The sequence below is a fragment of the Leucoraja erinacea genome, chromosome 6 (genome assembly GCF_028641065.1).
Source record: "Leucoraja erinacea ecotype New England chromosome 6, Leri_hhj_1, whole genome shotgun sequence".
Taxonomy (NCBI): Eukaryota; Metazoa; Chordata; class Chondrichthyes; order Rajiformes; family Rajidae; genus Leucoraja; species Leucoraja erinaceus.
In genome coordinates, this window is record NC_073382.1 from 70992177 (window position 1) to 71015014 (window position 22838).

Genomic DNA, 22838 nt, shown 5'->3' on the forward strand with positions numbered 1-22838 from the left:
TGAAAACCAACGATCCTATAGGATCTTTGCTGAAAACTCCAATGAGCCAATCAAAATGGCCAGTCAGCGAAGGAGATTGCCTTCGACTGCCTTAAGTAAATAGCGACCCCACTCCACTGGCTTCGACCAAACGGCAACCTATTTTTAGTCAAGGCCGGTTTTGATTTTGGTGAAATAATCGCAGGAACATAGAAGAAGCCTCGACTAAGTGGGAACTACTTTCGACCATTAGGGAGAGTGACCAAAACCTCTGGGAAACTCACGGAAACCTTGGGTGGGGTGCAAGGTCACCGGAGGACAGGGCTTTACTCTGGGTGGCATGGTGGAGGAAACATATTGGGAGAACAACAAGTTGACTGTGGAAGTTGTCACACCAGCTCCCTGGGTTCTACACATTGGCATCTTCAACTTCTGAAGGTAGCTGTAGGTCAATTGGGCAATAGAGTTACATCTGGATCAAAGCAGATGACTACAGCAGTTCTACATTAAGATTTTTGCTCTGTAAACCTTGGTGGAACTTATGCCCATGCATAGGTTTCCACTCCTCCCTTCAAAATACTCTCCCCAATCAACAGTGTGTCTGTGATTTCTTTGATGGATCAATGATGCAAAGAAAGTGTAGGATACTGTGTAACTGGCAGCATGAATGGACTTGTCTGTGGTTTCAGCTGAGATGGCAGCGTGTAGGAGAACGCTTGGTCACCTTCTTAGTAAAGAGTGGTCTCCTGGGTCACTGCTCTTCAGTTAAGTATAGATAAGTGAACTGCTGACAGAACGCCTTCACTGGATGGGGCCTCCTGTTCATGACTCCTTTAACCTTTCCCCTATTGCCGCATATTTACCTAACATGAGACAAGGTTGATACCTCTACATAACTCCAACTCAATGCTCAACAAGGCTACAAGTAATTCAAAATAGCACAGGTGGTGGAGGAGTGGATGTGGAATGATGTGGAATAGATAGTGGTTTCTTCCTGCTTCACTTGTCTAGTTAACATAATGAGCGTGTTCCTTGACACAACCCAACTTGGCCATGTTTTTGGAAGGCTCATCTCAAATCAGGGTTGCACAAGTATAGGTCAGCAAATGCCTATTCTCTGTATGGGAATGAACCGCAGATGCACCGAAGATAGACACAAAATGCTGGAGTAACACAGGGGGACAGGCAGCATCTCTGGATACAAGGAATGGGTGACGTTTTGGGTCGAGACCCTCGTCAGACTGAGGTGACCCTTCCTCAGTCTGAAGAAGGTACTCGAGCCAAAATGTTACCCATTCCCAAATGCCTATTCTCTCTCTGGTATGTATGTGAACATCCCATTCCCAAAATATCTAAGTTACCAGATGTTGCATTTTGCATCAAAAACATACAATGTTTTGCATTGTAACTTGGTGGACTTTCAAATTAGGGTGCAGAGAAAATTTGCAATGGGCAACCCATTTTCTTAACCCCCTGTCTATGTGCACGAATTTCTAATAAGGAATACTATATTTATTTGCGCGATGCAATCACATTTTTATCAGAAAGCCAATCACTAAAAATAAATGGATACCTACTGAAGGATTTAACTTCGGAGTCACGTGAGTGACGACGTGAAGAAGAGCCCTCTCAGCACGCATGCGCGGCATTGCGTTCAGCAGTGCAACAGCGGCCACATCGGGAGTCAGGCGCTCCCGCTACAGCGTGAAAGAACGGACCGTCAGGTAAGTGCCCTGAGATCGGGTTTTCTTTCACAGGAGAGCCTTCTGCTTTATTTCAGGCAGAGAACAAAGGCTCTTGGACAAACCTGTCCCCCGCTCGACTCCAACGGAGGAGCGTTCCATCTGGGGGGGGGGCAGCAACAGACGGTAGGACCGCTTACCGGGCGCTCCGCTATCCCCGACACCGTGCCGAGCCCAGTCCCGCTAGCGCCTGAGCAGCGGGCTGGAAGTAAAGCTACCGAAGAAGCTGGAGCTCCAGCAAGACGCGCTTCGTGAGGGGCGCTCTCGCAGGGGGAGTTCAGGCACTTCCTCCACAGTGTCTTGTGCACTGTCCATTGCTTCCTCCTTACCCGAGGGTAGCTTTGCTGACCAGGACTGGGCTGGTCAAGAAGAGGGGATGCTGGCTGAAGATGTCGGGAGTATGCAAGGGGTGCAGGAACAGGAAGAGCTGCTGGGTGTGGTGGATCGCTACGTAGCAGCCCCACGTGCTGGAGGCCGTTAGAGGCCAAACTATCGGCCAGCATTAACCACCTCTCCAACAGGCCCCTACAGGAGCAGGTGGTCAATGAGGCCTTAGAAACGTATACAGCTCCAGAGAACTGTGAGTCCCTTAAAGTGCCGGCTGTAAACAGCCAAACCTGGGGCAAATATTCGGAACCAGGAGCTAAAACTGCAGCGGATCCTCAGGCTCCTGTCGTCAGCCATCACATCATTTGCTCGTTCCGTGGACAATACAGAGATGACCACAACCTTCGTAAACAAATCATAAGACCTGCCATAAAATCCTAAATTTGCGGGGTTGTGCAAAACCCCAGCCACTGAGCCAGACCCACTGCTCTTTGGCAAAAACCTCACAAAGCATATGAAGGATATGGAAGAGGCCTTAAAATACTTTCGGTCTCATGAGGGCAGGCCCCGGGATGAGCAAACCAAAAACAATAATTCCAAGCAGCAGCACCCCATCGCATCCACCAGTCGACGTCTACCATATGGGACTGGTGAAAGCTCGGGGTCCGCATTCTATCACCAGAAGTCTTCTTTAGACCCGGGCCCAGAGCGGACCCCATGGAAAATGCACCACCCCCCAACATCACCGCCACGTCAGACAACACGCAAGACTAGTTGGACCGGCAGGAAACAAAAGAAATACCCATAACCATGGAGGTAGGTGGGTCTGGTTCCTACCAGCGTATAGAAAGTAGGGGCTTAATACTAACAGGGGGGAGATTACACCTGTTTATAGAAGCACGGGAGTCTATCACGAGTGATCAGTATATACTCAATGGCATTAGTGGATACCAAATACAATTCACACTAGAAAAATTGCCACCTGTTCAACATTCACCCCAGAGGGTATTTTCCCTCTCAGTTAAAGAAAAACGAGAGGGACAAGCTGAACTGGTGAGATTAATTACAAAGGGTATCATTGCAAAAACAAAACATGAACCCTTGGAATTCGTATCAAATATATTCACTAAAACCAAAAAAGATGGTGGATGTCGCATCATCATTGACTTAACTTCACTAAATATGTTTGTCAAGTATATACATTTCAAAATGGAAACGTTTGTTACTGCCAAACAACTAATTTCCAAAGCATACTTCATGGCAAGCATTGATCTTAAAGATGTTTACTATTCAGTACCATTCACAAGGATCATCGCAGATACCTGAAATTTACCTGGATGGGGCAGCTATGGCAGTTTAAAGCATTACCCAATGAGTTCACATCAGCCCAAGATTATTCACAAAGATACTAAAACCAGCTATGGCAATATTAAGAAGACAAAAACATGTTATCTTGGCATATCTTGATGATGTCTTAATAGTAGGCAAGACCATGGAATTGACTATGTCAGCTGTATCAGCTACCAAACAGTTGTTTGAAACCCTGGGATTGTCTTACATCCAGATAAATCTAAGTAGAAGCCATCCACAATCATGGACTAGTTGGGCTTCACAATTAATTCAGTCTATGTGACTGTAACATTGCCAAGAGACAAAACAGTTGAATTGGCACAATCATGCAACAATTTAATGGTCAACGAACGACCAACTATTCGACAAGTAGCAGAGTAATTGGGAAAATGGTAGCAGCATTTCCAGCTACACAATTCGATCTTTGCACTATCAAAACTTACAAAGAGCAAAGGTACAGGCACCAAAACGACATGCAGGTCATTATGATCGTGTCATGAAGTTACCCACTGAAGCAATATCAGAACTACAGTGGTGGGCAAAAAATGTTTGGCATAGTTTCAGCCCTATTATCATCACTAACCCTACGTTAGTTATCCAAACAGATTCCAGTGCTCAAGGCTGGGGAGCCACTAACTCCATATCCAGCACAGATGGTAGATGGACTAACCCAGAGTCATCATTACCACTTACACTGGGCATTAATTATCTAGAGATGTTGGGTGCCTTTTATGGTTTAAAAGCATATGCATCAAATATGCATCACTTGCATGTACGGTTACAAATAGATAATACTACGGTGGTGGCCTGCATTAACCATATGTATGGCATAAAATCGTTATCATGCGACAAGTTGACAATGGTGTGTCGAAAGACATATTTGGCTATCAGCAACTTACCTGCCAGGTAAACTAAATACAGTGGCAGACACCAGGTCACGTAAATTTATGACAACATTGAATGGATGTTAAACCCCAAAAAATTTGCAAAAGTTGTCAAGCAATATGGCACGTCAGATATCGATTTATTTGCATCAAGGCTAAATCACCAGGTACCTATGTATGTCACTTGGGAACCAGACGCTGAGGCATCAGCGGTAGATGCGTTCGCGCTGGATTGGGGAAATTCTTCTTCTATGCATTTCCTCCCTTTTGCCTCATCAGTCGGGTACTACACAAAATACAAATGGACTCTGCTTCAGGTAGTTTGATAGTACCCGACTGGCCTACGCAGCCATGGTTCCCAATACTCCATGACATGGTTGTTGAAACTCCGATGGTATTCCCCAGTGACCCAGAGTTATTAACACCCAGTGTCGGGCATAAGCCACCCGTGCCATGAAAAAATCAAACTCCTGGGTTGCAGATTCTGCACAAACCACTTCTGGGACTGGGATTATCAGAACAAACCGTCGACACCATGTCAGCATCCCTCGGAACATCCACTAACAAACAGTACTTGTCCAGCATCAAAAAAATGGGAGAAGTACTGCTTGGATACAGGGACCACCTACTCAACCGCTACAGTTACCAACGTACTGGAATTCCTGGCGAACCTTCACCACGATGAAGGACTTCAGCTACAGAGCCATCAACACAGCTAGAAGTGCCCTGTCTGTCTATTTCGAACAAGCTCCAGGACAACAGGCCATGGCATCCCACCCGCTGGTGGTCAAACTAATGAAGGGTATTTACAACTCTAACCCCCTAGACCAAGGTACACCCATATATGGGATGTCAGTGTGGTCCTGACATACCTCAGGGGATGGCCACCACCTATATCCCTCAACCTGGAACAATCTATGCTCAAAACACTCATGTTCGTGGCACTTGTATCTGCACAGAGGGTCCAGTCACTACACCTATTGCGACTGGACAGTATGCTCACAGCTCCAGACCAGATCTCTGTCGTTATCCAGGGACTGATCAAACAGAGCAGACCAGGAACACCTAATCCAGTCGTGGAATTCCGGACTTACCCGCCAAAACCACGATTATGTGCCATGACCCACCTACTGTCCTACATAGACACAACCAAAAATATTCAAGGGAGTGGAAAAGCCTTGTGGGTCAGTCATAAAAAACCTTATGGTCGGGTGACGAGCCAAACCATTTCGAGATGGCTCAAGCAGGTACTAAAAGCTGCTGGGATAAACACTAACATGTACAAATTTCATTCCACCAGGGCAGCATCCATGTCGACGGCCAAAAGAATGGACGTGCCTATAGACCACATCCTGGCTACAGCAGGATGGTCGGGGGGAAGACCGTTCAGAATTTTTTATAATAAGCCGTTGGCAAACCTGCTTTATTTGCAGAAAAATAACTAAATAAATAAATAGATTAAAAAAAAAAGATTTTTACAGACTGCAAATATTTAATTTAAGCCCAGGGGAGCAATTTAATTTCTTTGTTGTTATTGTTAAAAAATACCATTGTGTTTTTCTACAAACAGGTTCATTGGTTGATTACGATAACACACTTCCTCCCTCAAGGACTTCGGCAGTGAGTGAAGTAATAACTGTTACAGGGTTTGAAATCACAGAACTTTAAAATCTTCACGTGGTCACCCACGTGACTACGAAGTAAAATAGTAAGATTAAACGAGAACTTACCAGTTTGAAGTTTGATCTGTATTTTATGAGGAATTACGATGAGGGATTACGTGCCCTCCGCTCCCAACCTCAATAATATGGGTCAAACTGATAAGTGATTTCTCCTTTTCTTTACTTTGTTTATTTCAATAACTGTGTCTATCTGTGATTCCACACCGCTGCTTTGAAGTATGTCGTGCATGCGTGCTGAGCGGGCTCTTCTTCACGTAATCCCTCATCGTAACTCCTCATAAAATACAGATCAAACTTCAAACTGGTAAATTCTCATTTAATCTTACTATTTTTGATCATTACTGATTTGATTCTGGGTCAGCCATGCATGGAGTGTGTGTCTGTAACTTGATGGAACATGAATTGTGGGACCATAGCTACAGCTCACTGTCAGATACAACTTCCACAAAACTTGGCAGCAAATAGTGTAGCCCTCTTGTGAACTGCACACTGTTTTAGAATTCCAGGAGTTTGATAGTTTAGTACCACTCCTGAAGGGCTCAGCCTTACATCTGTAAAATTGGTTTCCCCCAGACAAGTTATACAATCATAGTAAAAATGTAATTAGAAGTTATTTGGACTGGTGATGGATTGACCTGATGTGTTGTGGTCACATTTTTTTTAATATTGCAGAAGTAGATTTAATTTAAACATTTCATATATCCTGTAAAGTCTAGTTTATTCAATCTTTGGATTATACATTATATTATTCAACTCACACAAAGCAAATAGTGAAGTATTTTGATCGTGATCCATGAGCATACATCTGGGGTAAATGGTGTAATTTTTGGTCCATCCATATAGTACATCAATGCTGGAGAAACTCAGCAGGTGTGGCAGCATCTAGTGAGCGAAGGAAATAGGCAATGTTCTGATGGCAATCACAGTAACATATGCGATGCATGTGTGTGTGCCAGCAGCTATATGATCAGTGCCACAATCAAATAGAAATTTGGCCTATTTCCTTTGCTCCATAGATGCTGCCTCACCCGCTGAGTTTCTCCAGCACTTTTGTCTACCTTCGATTTTCCAGCATCTGCAGTTCCTTCTTGAATATATAGTACATCAAGCAGGTATTGGTGATCCTAATGCCTAAATTATAAATAAATTAAACATTTTAATAATATTTCTGTTTTTTTTTTACTGGTAGTTTCTCTCTGTTTATTAATTTCTTGATTGTTCTTTGCTGAAATCCAAAAAGTACTTGGCTAGAAAGTGGAACTATTTTTTTTATTATTTGCAAATAAAATGTAACAATTTTCTGCAGATTAAATTGAGTTGGTAATTATTTTTCGGTGCATTGGGATGCTTCGCCAGGGACTTCTGAATGTGTTTCACTTAGCACAACTCACACTTGCCAAGCATTAATCATATAGCTGCTGGCACAAACACATGCATCGCATATGTTACTGTGATTACCTTCAAAAACAGCTGCTTAAAGGTGCAATCTGTGCCATTTGCTTGCCAATCGCAAAAAACTAAGAATCAAACCATATAATCATAATCATCATAATCGTATTCATAATCATACTTTATTATCCAAGTGTGTTTTGCAAAATACAAGGAATTTGATTTGCCATACAGTCACACCAATAAAAAGCAACAAAACACACAAAATATATTTTAACATAAACATCCACCACAGTGACTCCTCCACATCCTCACTGTGATGGAAGACAAAAAAAATTCAATCACTTCCCTTCTTTGTCTGGAATAAACTTCCTGAAGATTTAAGACTTGCCTCAACTTTGACCACTTTTAAAACAAGACTGAAAACTTTTATGTTTACTTTAGCTTTCAGCTAAATCTTAACTACATTGCACTTTTAACTTTTGCACTTTTTATAATGCATTTTTAATTTTGCTTTTCTTTTCTTTTAATTCTATTTTATTTCATTTTATTATTTCATTTTATTGTATGACATGTTTTTATGTGAAGCACTTTGAGTCTGCCTCGTGTATGAAATGTGCTATATAAATAAAGTTGCCTTGCCTTGCCTTGTCCTCCTGTGGTCGGGGGCCTCGAGCCTACTGTTGACGGGACGATCTTGGCTTCTGTCACCGGCGGTCAGGCCCTCCACTTCGGGGCGATCAAGCTCCCACATCAGGGGGATCTCAGCTACCTTGAGCCAGGCGATCGGACCCCGAGTCGGGGCTGGTCGAACCTCTTGTGACTGGAGCTTCCCGGCATCAGTCTCTACCCAAGACTGCGAGCTCCTCGATGGTGAAATCCGCAGGCCATGGTTGGAGCGTCAATCCCAGGCAAGGGATCGCAGGCTCCGATGGTAAGTCCACAGTCCCACGGTGGGGCCCAAAATCAGTCTCGAGCAAGGCCATCAGCTCCATGATGTTAGGTAAAAAGATGTCCGGAAAACAATCGCATCTCCAGTACGGCAGGCGATTGAAAAACGTTTTACCTGACCCCCACCCCCCCCACCACATAAAACAAAACCAAAGAACATTAGCACATACTTTATCAAACACACTAAAAAGAACAAAAAAGACGAAAAGACAGACCGACCGTTGGTGAGGCTGCCAACGTTGACGACAATTTATTGGCACAGATTCCCATAGGATCATTTCATCAATGTAATATCTGCCTCTGGCTGATCATTCCTCAGTATTTATGCCAATGCATTACTTTGATGAAAATGGCTTTTCATGTTCCACTTCATAATGCAAGATGCTGCAAAGTATTCCAGACAGGAAAGCCCATGCCTTTAAGTGACCTTAGGCCACCCATGCCACAGCACATTATTAATGATTTGTATCGGATGGGAATGATTGCTCTACTTTTATCCTCTCACTTCCAAGGAAGCCTCCTTGGCAGCAGTTCTGTGGCAATGGAAGCTGGGAGTGTAAGCTTCAATGCAAGAGTTTGTGTAAAAACGTAATGATTGTTTTAGCAAGGCTGTCCAATTTTGTTGTTTTCTTTGGGTCATTCAATTGAGCATTAGCTCTACATGCAGCGTGTGTTTAGTACGCCATATAAGGTTAAAATCCAGTTTTTAAGAAAGGAGTCTATAACTTGCCAGGTTAACCATAGTTGGATCACTTCCATGTGCATTTTAAGCCCTTAAAAGTATTTATATTTATTTTGAATACCAAGTATTCCTTTCAATGTTTGAAATTATGTAATCTATCATAATCATAATCATAGTAATACTTTCTTAGCCAAGTATGTTTTGCAACATACGAGGAATTTCATTTGCCATACAGTCTATCATTGCATCTTACAAAACAACTTGCGTCATGCCAAATTGTTTACTTTTTCCAGGTTTTGGACCCTATATTCATCTTAACAAAGTCAGGCTCAGTATAAAATCCAGTCCTATTTTGATACTTGCTCGAAGGCTTATCTGCAAGGTTATTAATTAACTAATTACATCGTGTTTTAACAATACCTAAATTCTTTATTGGTTTCTTGACATCCAGATCTTGAAAACTAGCTTGAAAGTGGAATATTACTGTAAACCTGATTTGCCCTATTCACATGAAGATTAAAGTCCAGTATGGTGACTCTATTTCAGCTCTCTTTTCCTGATTTATACAATGCTCCACACACACACCAACACAGCAACGACTACTACTGGAGAGTCAACGTCATCCCAACTAATTCAGCAGCTTCATTTTCTCACCCAATGCCCTTCTCCACAGGGAGCATCACAGGAGATGCTGCCTGTCCCACTGAGTCACTGCAGCATTTTGTGTCTTTCCTTCCGTACATAACCAATTTTGTTTCCACAGAGGAGATTAGCTTGTCTGGCATCATGTTCAGCACAGACTTTGTGGGGCACTGTTCTATATGTTCTAAGTGCTTCCCTTGATTACAGAAATGGGCCCTTTAACACAACTTCATGTTGACCAAGGTTCCCTATTTATGCTAATCCCTCCTGCCCATATCGTATCGATATTCCGGTCCAAATGTCTTTGAATTATGAAGTTAGGCAGATCCCTTGTTATGGGCATCCTTTCAGTGGCTGATCCTGTTTCCCATGACATGTAATGTTGATTGGGAGTTCAGTTTGAGGGTGGGGTGATTGATGTCAGTAGATTTCAAATTGACAAAGTATATTGATGTGATGTTTCTTTATTTCACAAACTCCATCTGGCTTAATAATATCTCCCTACTATGACTTAATAACGGCAAAACAACTTATACTTAAATTTTGGAAAAATGCAGCCACACCAACGCTCAAAATGTGAATTACAAATATGTTTGAAATGTTACATCTTGAAGAAATGAGACTCCTCCTTTCAGGCAAAGCAAAACAATTCTTAATGATTTGGTCTTCTTTTATTGACTTTTTACAAGCATATGGTACAACATAACCTTAGAAATTAAACGTTTCAGAACCGGGTGAAGGATGGATAAAGATATTAAATAGGTATATCTCTTTCAATCTCTATATTTTATTTCCTTTCTTTCTCTCTATCTCTTTTTTTTCTCTTCTCTTTTTTCCCCCTTCTACCTTTTCTTCGGGCTTTCTTTACTATCTCACGATCTAACACTATCATCACGGCTTATGATATTCTTTTCTTCTCTATCTTGGCTTGTCTCCTTTTCTGGTCTAGTCTGTTAAATTTGAAACAAGAAGTTGTACATGAACTGTATTATCTCATTATGTATTAGGTACTTATGTACTACATTATTAATAAAAAACTCCATCTGGATCTGGCCTTTATCAAGTACAAAACTAAGGCCCACATTTTGAGCCATTTAAAAAAATAAAAAATAATAAAAAACTAATCTCCCCTAGTCCCGTGGATCTGGCCTTTATCAAGTACAAAACTAAGGCCCACATTTTGAGCCATTTCTGGGTAACCATGAGGATAAATGTTTAGAAATTATTCACAATGGTTATCATAATTGTGGGCTATGCCTCGTGATCCTTTGCATCCACTCTCATTGTAATGGCTTCATTCTCTGTAAAGCTGGTGGGGCCTTTTCCTACTTTAAAGTGTTTAGCAGTCCACTGGTGTATACATTTCATTAGGATGGGGAGGGGGGAGAAAAATGAGGGGAAGGATGGCCACACAGCAATGCAATGGATTGTCGGGGAGTGGCCTTGTCGAGGGAAGTTCCTTGTGAGAAAAGTGTGAGTCTTTGGCTCATGAGTCTTGTGAGAAAAGTGTGAGTCTTCGGCGAGGAGGCTGAGGGAGGAAACTATGGAGAGGGTGAGACGTAGTGAAGATATGACGGGTAAGCTGATTCAGTGTGATGCTTGCAGGATGTGGGAGGTCAGGGACCTCTGGCTGCTGGTGCCTCTGGCTGCTACAACTGAGGTAAGTGTGTCCAGGCTCAGCTCCTGAAGGACCGTGTTGGGGCTCTGGAGAGGCAACTGGATGACCTCAGGATCATCCGGGAAAAGGAGAGTTTCCTGGACAGGACCTACAGCGGGATCGTTACACCAAAAATACCGGAAGAAGGAAGTTGGATGACGATGAGGAAGGGAAGGAAGCTTGGTGTACAAGAGACCCCAGGGGATGTATCTCTTGAAAACAGGTTCATGGAAGCTGTCGGAACAGAAGACACTGCCATTCTGATCGGGGCACAGGTCTGCGAGTCAAAACGTGGCACTGAAGCGAAGTCGAAGAGACAGACGTCAGGCAAAGACGTAGTAGTAATCCACGTGGTAGGACTCGAAAGTGAGAGGTACAGACAGGGGTTTCTGCGGCAATAGGCGGGATTCGAGGATGGTGTGTTGCCTCCCTGGTGCCAGGTTCCAGGACATCACGGACCGATTACAGGGCATCCTCAAGGGTGAAGGTGAGCAGCCGGACGTGGTTGCGCATGTCGGCACAAATGACGTCGGAAAGAAGAGGAAAAGAAGAGGAAAGAGATTCTGCAGCGTGACGCTAGAGAGCTCGGAAGAAGGCTGAAAAGCAGGGCCTACGGGGTGGTTGTCTCCGGTTTACTTCCAATAACTTGTGCTGGTGAGGGCAGAAACAGGGAGATAGGGGATATGAATGTGTGGCTGAGGAGCTGGTGCAGGGGGCAGGGATTTAGATTCTTAGACCACTGGGATCTGGTTTGGGGTAAGGGTGAATTGTATAAAAGGGACCAGCATTCTTGCAGGCAGGTTTGTCAATGCTACATGGGTGGGTTTAAACTAAATAGTGGGGGGGGGGGACAAATTGGAAATACAAGGATGGAGTTAAAGGGAAAGAGATTGGAGGAAAAGTTAAGAAAGACACCAGAATTAATGGGACAGAAAGCTCACGAAGGGATAGGAGAGTATGGTCAAGTTAAATAGGAATCGATGTGAAAGGTGAGAATGGATTGAAAGTGTTATATATGAATGCACAGAGTATAAGCAGTAAAGTGAATGATCTTGAGGCTCAGTTTGAGATTGGTAGATATGATATTGTGGGGATTACAGAGACATGGCCGCAGGAGGATCGGGGCTGGGACCTGAATATTCAGGGTTGTATGTCCTATAGAAAGGACAGGCATGTGGGCAGAAAAGGTGGGGTAGCTCTGTTGGTGAGGGATGAAATGTTGTCCCTTGCGAGGGGTGACATAGGGACTGACGATGCAGAGTCACTGTGGATAGAATTGAGGAATTGTAAAGGTAAGAAGACACTAATGGGAATTATCTAAAGGCCCCCAAACAGCAGCCGGAGTTAAAATTGGCATGTAAGAAAGGTAATGCCACTGTGGCTATGGGAGATTTCAATATACAGGTGGACTGGGAAAAATCAGGTTGGTTCTGGACTCCAAGAAAGGGAGTTTGTAGAATGCCTCCGAGATGGACTTAGAGCAGCTTGTACTGGAGCCTATCAGAGAGGACATTTCTGGATTTAGTGTTGTCCAATGAACCAGATTTAATAAGGGAACTCAAGGTAAAGGAACCGCTCCCATGGTACTCAAGGAAGGGGCTCTAGAAATTGTGGATGCATTGGTGATCATTTTCCAATGTTCTATAGACTCAGGATCCATTCCTGTGGACTGGAGGGTAGCTAATGTTATCCCACTTTTCAAGAAATGAGCGAGAGAGAGAAAATGGGGAATTATAGACCAGTTAGCCTGATATCGGTGGAGTCAATTATTAAAAAGTAATAACGGCCCATTTGTATAGCAGTAAAAGGATTAGTCCAAGTCAGCATGGATTTATGAAGGGGAAATCCTGCTTGACTAAGCTTCTGGAATTTTTTGAGGATGTGACAAGTAAAATAGACAAGGGAGAGCCAGTGGATGTAGTGTACCTGGACTTTCAGAAAGCCTTTGATAAGGTCCCACATAGGAGATTAGTGGGCAAAATTAGTGCACATGGTATTGGTGGTAGGGTATTGACATGGGTGGAGAATTGGTTGTCAGACAAGAAACAAAGAGTAGGAATAAACGGGTCCCTGTCAGAATGGCAGGCAGTGATGAGTGGAGTGCCGCAAGGCTCGGTGCTGGGGCCACAACTATTTACAATATATATTAATGATTTAGACGATGGAATTAAAAGTAATACTAGCAAATTTGCAGATGACACAAAGCTGGGTGGCAGTGTGAATTGCGAAGAGGATGCTAGGAAGTTGCTGGGTGATGGACATGTTGATTGAGTGGGCAAATGCATGGCAGATGCAGTATAAAGTAGATAAATGTGAGGCTATCCACTTTGGCGACAAGAACAAGGAGGCAGACTATTCTCAATGGTGTCAGATTAGGAAAAAGGGAAGTGCAATGAGACCTGGGTGGCCTTGTATACCAGTCACTGAAAGTGAACATGCAGGTACAGCAGGCAGTGAAGAAAGCAAATGGCACGTTGGCCTTCATAATGAGAGGATTTGAGTATATGAGTAAAGAGGTCTTTCTGCAGTTGTACAGGGCCCTGGTGAGACCACATTTGGAGCATTGTTTGCAGTTTTGGCCTCCTAATTCGAGGAAGGACATCCTTGTTATTGAGGGAGTGCACAAGGTTCTCTGGGGATGACATAACTGTCATATGAGGAATGATTGGAAAGACTGAGCTTGTATTCACTGGAGTTTAGAAGGATGAGAGGATATCTTATAAAAACATATAAAATTATAAAAAGACTGGACAAGCTAGATGCAGGAAAAATGTTCCCAATGTTGGGGGGAGTCCAGAACCAAGGGCCATAGTCCAAGAATAAAGGGGAGGTCATTTAAAACTGAGAGGAGAAAAAACCTTTTCACCCAGAGAGTTGTGGAATTTTCTGCCACGGAATGCAGTGGAGGCCAATTCACTGGATGAATTTAAAAGAGAGTTAGATAAAGCTCTTGGGGCTAGCAGAATCAAGGGATATGGGGAGAAGGCAGGCAAGGGATACTGATTGTGGAAGATTAGCCATGATCACAATTAATCGCGGTGCTGGCTTGGAGGGCCAAATGGCCTGCTCCTACACTTATTTTCTGTTTCTATGCAAACTCTGGAGATGCGACAAAAGATGACAGGACCTTGACAGAGCCTACAATGATGCGGGGGGGGGGGGGGGGGGGGGGGGGGGGGGGGGGGGGGGGGGGGGGGGGGGGGGGGGGGGTGTAAAAATAGTGCCATGACACAAGTGCTGCAAGGATACCAACTGCTGGACGACTCAATGACAAACTAGTTTGTGAAACAAAACAACCTGGAGTTTGCAAACACCTATTCTACCACCAAGACAATTTTGCTATCACAAGTAATATCATTTATTGCTGTGGAGGACTGCTGTTGAAAATTCCACTCACACTGACTGCTACCAGACATTTCAGTTTAAAGAACCAGTAACATTCTATATCTTGACATAGACATCGGTCTGCATTGTTGCATCAATGTGCTAAGGTTCTGTATCACCTCCGCAAATTAGGGAGAGGTTTTTTTTTTAATTTCTATCATAGTTATATTTTAATGTATATATCCCCAGGGAGTACACAGGTAAGCTCTTTTGGCTGCAATTTACAGGGATAATATGCTTTAAGTATGATCATGGAATTTTATATATAACTACAGCTTTATTTAATATTCAGTGTTGCGACCTGGACATAATGCGGAGAAGGAGATTACTGGAAGAAAGCACCCCGTCATTGCCCCCCCCATCCAATCCTTGCCAGGATCTCCATCAACAGCTCAGAATGCAAATAAAACAAGCTCAGACAAAAGAGGGAACAATAATAGAAAATGAGAACTTACCGTTTGAAGTTTGATCTTTATTTTAAGAGAAGTTGAAGTGAGGGAATACATGAAGAGCCCGCCAGTCCGCCTGCTCGTCAATCTTTAGTGCAGCTGTATGAAACCACAGAATAGTTGCTGACCTAAACTATAGAAAGATTAACGACCGTAACGACCTGAATGATCTTTATGAGAAGTAGGGTTGAGAGTGGAGGGCACATATTCCCTCACAACTTCTCATAAAATAAAGATCAAACTTCAAACAGTACGTTCTCGTTTAATCTTTCTATTTTATATCGAAGTCACGTGAGTGACTACGTGAAGACTTCAAAGCGCTGTGGTTTCATACAGTGACCCAATCTGTGTGTGAAACACTTAAACAGATAAACCATTAATGGTAGATAAAACACTGGTTATTAATACCATGATGCTAGCTTGCATACATGGCCATTGTTCTTAACTGGACCATAGTCCCAATTGACTTTGAGTTAGACAATAACTCATGCAACACTGTGCAGAATTCTATCTGCAAATATCCAGACATATTCAACCAATTTTCTTAATTTATTAACACGCACTATGTAAGCCTCTTGCTGTATGATGAAAGGGAAATATTGGCTGCTAATGAGCCATCAGCAATATCTTGAGACTATTGAATAACACTAAAGAAAGTATATTTCATCTCATAGGTACTAGCAAGCTCAGTGCACTTGTATACCTAATGACACCCTCAATCTCTGCTCTGGTGGGTATCCTATCAACTTCAAATGTACTCAATCATGCCCATTTTGCTTATGAGATCATTTCCATAACAAGCTACCCTAATGTCAGGTATAACCCAGAGACCGAGCCAGAGATTGAGTAAAGACTGTGTTATTTGTGCTGAGATCAGTTGCTGAAAGCATAATCATCTTAAAAATGCTGCTCCCATTAGGAATACAGTAGAAGAATATTAGCATAATAATGTACTGATATACATCACACACTACAATGAGAGTAGGCTATTAGAATGGTCATATAAAAAGACACCCTGCATAACATTAGTGAACAGCGGGTGAATAACCAATCATTTATTGTCCCACTTATGGTACTATAGAGAATGACAAAACAGCACAAACAGTGTCAATTGTGCTATCACATAAACACTTCTCTAGGCTCAAACTGAAAGCCACACAAACCTCTGTTACTTCCGTTTAATAGTAACTCACATATTTTGTTCACAAGCTTCCCATACAATCTTACAGGCTGCCCCAGCCATCACTTGTGACCGAGTAAATAGGATTTGCTTCAGCCGCCTTACCATGTCATGAATGAATAGGCAAAATTGGCACTATTAAATTTGATGTTGCCTCATTTTTAATATCGCAATAGGTATCTACTGATAACCCCTAAGTTTCATCAGCTGCAAATTTTGCATATTATCTAAACTGGATGACACAACGCCCTTTGATCTGAGTAGGGCAGCATTGGCTTCCACCACTAGCTTTGTTATCAAACACCAGATAATCTGTGCCTCATGTGTACAGATATGGCAAAGTATGCATCTCCAAGATCGATTCTTTGAATCAGTTAAACTGCTGAAAAGCAATCTTCCATCTTAAACTGGGTAACTAAACACATGATCAGATTTACCAAATGCTAACCTGATTTGGCATGCTCCATGTTTCTGTAATCTTGAGAAGTAACAGAAATATATCCCTGTGTTTAGGAAGGAACTACAGAAAAGAAGAAATATACCCCTCTTGTTCTTGGCCAGACCAGTCATCCTCCAATGAGATGTCACTGATTCCACTCAGAACCACCGTTCCTCTATTGACCATACGGAGAGAAAATATTTGGTTTCTCTTGCCGCGGAAGATGCATTATCTAGTTATTCATACATTTCGCTGATAACATATAATCAGTACCTTATGACTAGAGCTGAAAACAGTCTCTCTTTGATATGGGAATACGAGTTCCCTGTCAACTCTCGACTATAAGTCAGCCCAAATTCTTAGCGTTCTTCCTCAGTGGATTTTTAGGATAATGCAAGACTGAATCATGAATTGCCTCGCAGTCCTCTGACCGAAACCACTTGGCTGAGTCGCCAGAGTGCACAACACAATCTCCTCGACGCGCCACTCAACCAGGAATACTGATATTGAGAGCCTACGGATTATTATCAATACATTGTTGATTCATAACATGAACCTGTAGGTCAGATAAAAAAAGCTATATGCCAGACCAGCTTCCTGCTGGTAGCTATCTATCCCAGAGAGGATGGCAAAGATGATTCCAATGAACCGGTAACTCTACTAACTGAGGAGAAAATAAATCATGTGTTGAGGAAGACTTCAACTACTTCATTCTATTGAGCAGTATGATAACCTCAATCACATTTTTTGCCCAACTAAAATCTTTGAAAAGCGACATAATGTTTTTGCAGGAAACACACATGAAACAACAAACACAAATGAGATTAAAGGCAAAGTGGATAGGCCAAACATACTACTCCTCATTTACTTCTAAATCTAGGCGTACGGCTATTTTATCGGCAAGAGTAATAAGACTATTCCAAATTACAAAACAGGAACATTTTGAGTTTGGTGACAAACCACATAAGCTTTTAGCTCGCCAATTGAAAAAACAAGAAAAGGAAAATACTATAACCAAAATTAAATCAGAGAAAGGTGAATTACTAATACTACCTAAAGATATTAATAATAGATTTGCTCAATTTTACCAAAACTTATATACATCTAAAATTAAACTAGAAGATAGTAAAATAAAAATAAAAATAGATAACTGTAATCTTCCAAAACTGGACCTTTTGGAACAAGAGGAACTTGGAGCTCAAATTACAATCAAAGAAATAGGTGAAACAATAAAATCGTTGGAAAATGGTAAGACACCGGGACCAGATGGTTTTAGTAATGAATTTTATAAAAAATCATGAGATAACGACCCCTTATTTATTTAATTTATACTCCCATGCTTTTAAAGAAAACAAACTACCTGAAACACTAACAGAATCAACTATTACACTTATTCCAAAAAAAGATAAAGATTTAGACGATCCGGGCTCATACAGAGCTATATCATTTTTAAATACAGATCAGAACCGGGGCTAACTGCAGATCGGTGCTCTGTCGGTATCATCATTATACTTACCAGACAGGTTGCACCTGCTAGTGACTCCGAGTCCTTGCTCCCTTCTGGAGCCTCAACGGATTATTTCAGCTCTGGCCCCCACATGACTCGGATGAGCCGGCATTATAATCGGAGTCACCTCTTCCTGATAGTCCGCTAGACAGAGTGGAAGAAATACTGCAACCCTGCCAGGTGGTGTCACAGTTCATATGATTTAAACAGAAGCATAGCCCCATTGGATTAAAGATTCGACTGCTTTGTCGATATCCACATGGTTGGGGTCTCTTATGAAAGATCTCCAACAGTCCCCTCCACTGAGTGGAAATTATCATGACGCAACCCTGCACTGGGTATTGCTCCACAGGTATCTAATAGACACAGCTGAAAAAATGCTTCCCAAGCCAGGAGCTCTTTTCTGGAGCCTCAATGGAGTTCCTCCGAACAGCTGCCCGCTCCAGTGGAGCCCATTCTGTGCCGTAATGGCAAGTCAAATTTTACTACACCATACGGCGTATGATAGGGACGACAGATGGCGCAATGGGCTAAGTGTTCGGCTGGCGACCGGAAGGTAGCCGGTTTGAATCCCGCTTGGAGTGCATACTGTCGTTGTGTCCTTGGGGCAAGACACTTCACCCACCTTTGCCTGTGTGTAAATGTAATGTAATTATGTGAAGCACTTTGGGGTCAATGCAAGTTGACTAAAAATGTGCTATATAAATAAGATTATTATTATTATATTATTATGATAATAAATATCCTATTTGCTGCGATAGTCACAAACGTGACCGAAACAGCAACCGCTATTAAAACTGCCAGCTCTATTTTTAACTACCTTAATCAGTTCTTCAGATTTTGACGAATTAAAGAACTATGTGTAGTATATCGAAATGCCCCTGCGAATAGAGCACACACAATATGCTGGTCTCCAGCATATGCTGCCTCAGCAGCATTTCTATGTTTAAAAATTTATAGGCGCTATGGCAGCTGAGCTTACCTAACGTTCGCTGCCCTGACCGCGGCTAACACCAGCCGCTGTTATCTTAGCAGCGATTCGAAACCTAACCGTGGCTATATTTAAACACCATCTGCTGTTAATCTTAGCAGTGAGCTCCCTAGCCGCAACTCCTAATGGAGTTTCCACGGTGGATTACAAAACGTCCGCCTGCTCCCGTATAGAGCCCAAAGCCGGCAGGCAATAATGAAACCGAGCTCCTATGGAGCTTCCACGGTGGCCTCCAAATTCGGCCGCTTGCTCCCGTTCGGAGCTGCAACGGCGGCAGCCGCCAAGAGCGGCCGCCTCCATCAGCTGCTCCGGGACCGCTGTCGTGCAGTAAAATTACTTACCTGCCAGAGCAGTTGAGAACTGCTCCGACTCGCCGCATTTCGTCTCGCATGTTGACGCACATGCGGACTGGCGGGCTCTTCACGTAGTCACTCACGTGACTTTGATATAAAATCCTCTTGCCCTACCCTTGCCCTGGTAAAATGCTGGAAGGATGTAATAACAGGGAACTTAGAACATGATATGAGAAAGAAGCATCAGAATGTTTCGAATCATATTTGACAAATATCAAGCTTTTTGAATATATAACCCCTAACAGGTATCTGGTGCGTTCAGCTGTTGACAATTCACATAAATGACAGATGAAAAAACAGAATGTAACATATCCAAGTTTGCTGATGGCGCAAAACTAGGTGGAAAAGTGAGCTGTGAGGAAGACAGTGCCTCTCTTATTCAGGAGGGTTAAAACAGCAAATGGACGTGCTCAAAAGTTCTTTTCAAAAGTTCAACATGATCATTTTGTCAGGCTTCCCTGTGAAATGGTATAGTTTCCCTGGTTTACTATACATTACACAACCGTAATTCCTAAATGCATAGGCACTTACCAGTGATACTGTCCTCATATGAACTGGCCCTGAAAGAGATATGTCCACCACAGGAACCATTGCAGTAACCTGCAGAATATTGACCATATATGTAGTTTAAATTGGCACCGTGGGTTATCACAGACTTCATGGGTCAAAGGGCCTAATCTTGTGCTGTACCATTGTGTGTTCTACATTGCAAAATTGATCATGACGTTAAGACTTCCGATCACTATTGAGTTTATGCCAATAATAGAAAATATGAAACGTTCACTCACCTTAAATTCCTTCTCAATATTGGCCAGCACACCAAGCTCATTGCTGAGCTCCAGAGCCGTAAGCACAGGGTCTTCACTGGAGAGGGACAGGTAGGCAGGACTTGCCAGGCCCTTGTAGGCATTTATTCGAGACCTAGAGTGGCTGAAGGAGTCATTCAGCTGGTTCTTAGTACACACTTTGCATTTGCAAAAATAATCGTGTGGGCGATCAATCCGGGCCCCCCTCCTCAATAGGATGTGAACTATCTCATAATCTTGGCAGTGGGCAGCCAGGATAATAGGAGTGACATCCTGAGAAAACCTGGTACCGTCTTCATCATAGGCGTAAAAATCAATGTACTCCGGTTGATTTTGCTCTGGGATCACAGCCAGCATTTGTTTAGTAGCAAATAAATGATGGTTCAAGATGGCCTCTACTATTCGCACATATCCCTTACTGATGGCCAATAATAAACCATCACCAACACGAGAGAGATTGTCGACTTTCAGCAGGAGTTCTGTGACCTCCAAATGTTCATTGGCTACAGCCAACTGCAACGCATTCTGACCCATGTAATCAACACAATTCACGTTGAGAGTCTCCGATTCCTCGAGCATCCTTCTGACTACAGGGACATTGCCATACTCGGCTGCATCGAGAAACCTTTCCTCTTCAGGTGTCAGGCTTGTGGACCTGTCGTTAAACATGTAGGCTGGCCCACGGAAAGCCTGTCTTCTGCCTTTCTGCAGCGTCTGATGTCTGGGCCGCTCCTCCATGAAATGACTGTTTAAATACAAAGGAAAAAAAACATTAGTTGTCTCTCCATGTCCACTCAACATTAACAAATGATAACTCCACAATAATTTGATATTTCTCCTTGAAATATTATTAATACCAAAGAGATGTCAAATTGTCATCATATTATCAATGTTCATATTACCAGTTCTGAATTATTACCTGTACTGTATTGTATTATTTCTTTTTGACAATGTTGGGCACTCTTTATCCACAAACATTGACTATTCCACATACCTGTCCAGATGCCTGTTATTCAAGATCACACAAATTAGCAATTTCTCCTGGAAGCCAAGCTGGTTAGAAGGCTCAATCAGACTAAAAATACAAACCACACCATTGCAATCTGTAGCCCCACTGCTTAATACACACACTCTTCAGTCTTGAGACTGAACCTTCCTTGCATCTTCAATTGCTTTTCTGTAGTTAAACGGCAAAATAACTGAAGATAGTGCATATCTAAAATAACAACTATAAATCAATCCCGATGAAATTCACAAGTTATAGGAGTAGAATTAGGCAATTCGGTCCATCGAGGCTACTCTGCCATTCAATCATGCCTGATCTCTGCCACCTAACACCATCTTCCTGCCTTCTCCCCATAACCCTTGACACCCATTCTAATCAAGAACTTGTCTATCTCTGCCTTAAAATTCATCAACCTGAAGCATGAACTATTTCTCACACTACACTGATGTCGCCTGGCCTGCTGAGTAGCTGCAGCACGTTCTATAATTAAATAAACATTTCCAATTGGTATATTTCAGCACCAAACTCCTTTCTCTCCAAAGTGCAGGCATTAATAGTAAAAATATATATTTTTTAAACAGTTGATGCTGGAAAGCTGAAAATGAAAACAGAAAATGCTTGAACAGCAAAGATAGACACAAAATGCTGGAGTAACTCCTGCAGGTCAGGCAGCATCTATGGAGAAAAGGAATAGGTGACGTTTCGGGTCGAGACCCTTCATCAAACTAGGACAGCAAGCAGGTTAGGCAGCGTCTCTGAAAATAGTAGTTAATGTACCAAAGACAGACACAAAATGCTGGAGAAACTCAGCGGGACAGGCAGCCTCTCTGGAGAGAAGGAATGGGTGCTGTTTCAGATAGAGACCCTTCTTCAGACACCAATTTCTGACTCAAATTCATCGACTATCTCTCTGCTTTCAATACCTTTCTCCCAACCAAGCTTATCTCCAAACCCATGGAATTAGGAGTCAGCACTGCAACTGGATCCTTGACTTCCTGCCCAACAGATCACAAACAGTGAGTATAGGTGACAAATCATCTTCCATAATAATTCTCAATACTGATGCCTCACAAGGATGCTTTTTCAGCCCCCATCTATGCTCCACGACTTTGGAGACAAACACAAATACAACTGAATTTACAGGTTCGCAGATGACACCACTGTATTGGGCTGGATATCAAGTAATAGTATAGAAGTATACAGTGGCTTGCAAAAGTTTTCATACCCCTTGAACTTTTCCACATTTTGTCACGTTACAACCACAAACGTAAATGTATTTTATTGGGATTTTATGTGATAGACCAACACAAAGTGGTGCATAATTGTGAAATGGAAGGAAAATGATACATGGTTTTCAAATTTTTTTACAAATAAAAAACTGAAAAGTGTTTCGTGCAAAAGTATTCAGCCCCCCGAGTCAATACTTTGTAGAACCACC

At 42.5% G+C, this 22838-nt stretch overlaps 1 protein-coding gene across 1 annotated transcript in view; it reads right to left on the reverse strand.

Moving 5' to 3' along the window:
- The window catches only part of LOC129698285 (short transient receptor potential channel 6-like), a 111251-nt gene that overhangs the window by 64946 nt on the left and 23467 nt on the right, over positions 1 to 22838 (reverse strand). Inside the window, exon 2 of the mRNA XM_055637339.1 lies at positions 20377 to 21139. Within this exon, the coding sequence (XP_055493314.1) occupies positions 20377 to 21139 (763 nt within the window). The remainder of the gene's footprint in view (positions 1 to 20376; positions 21140 to 22838) is intronic.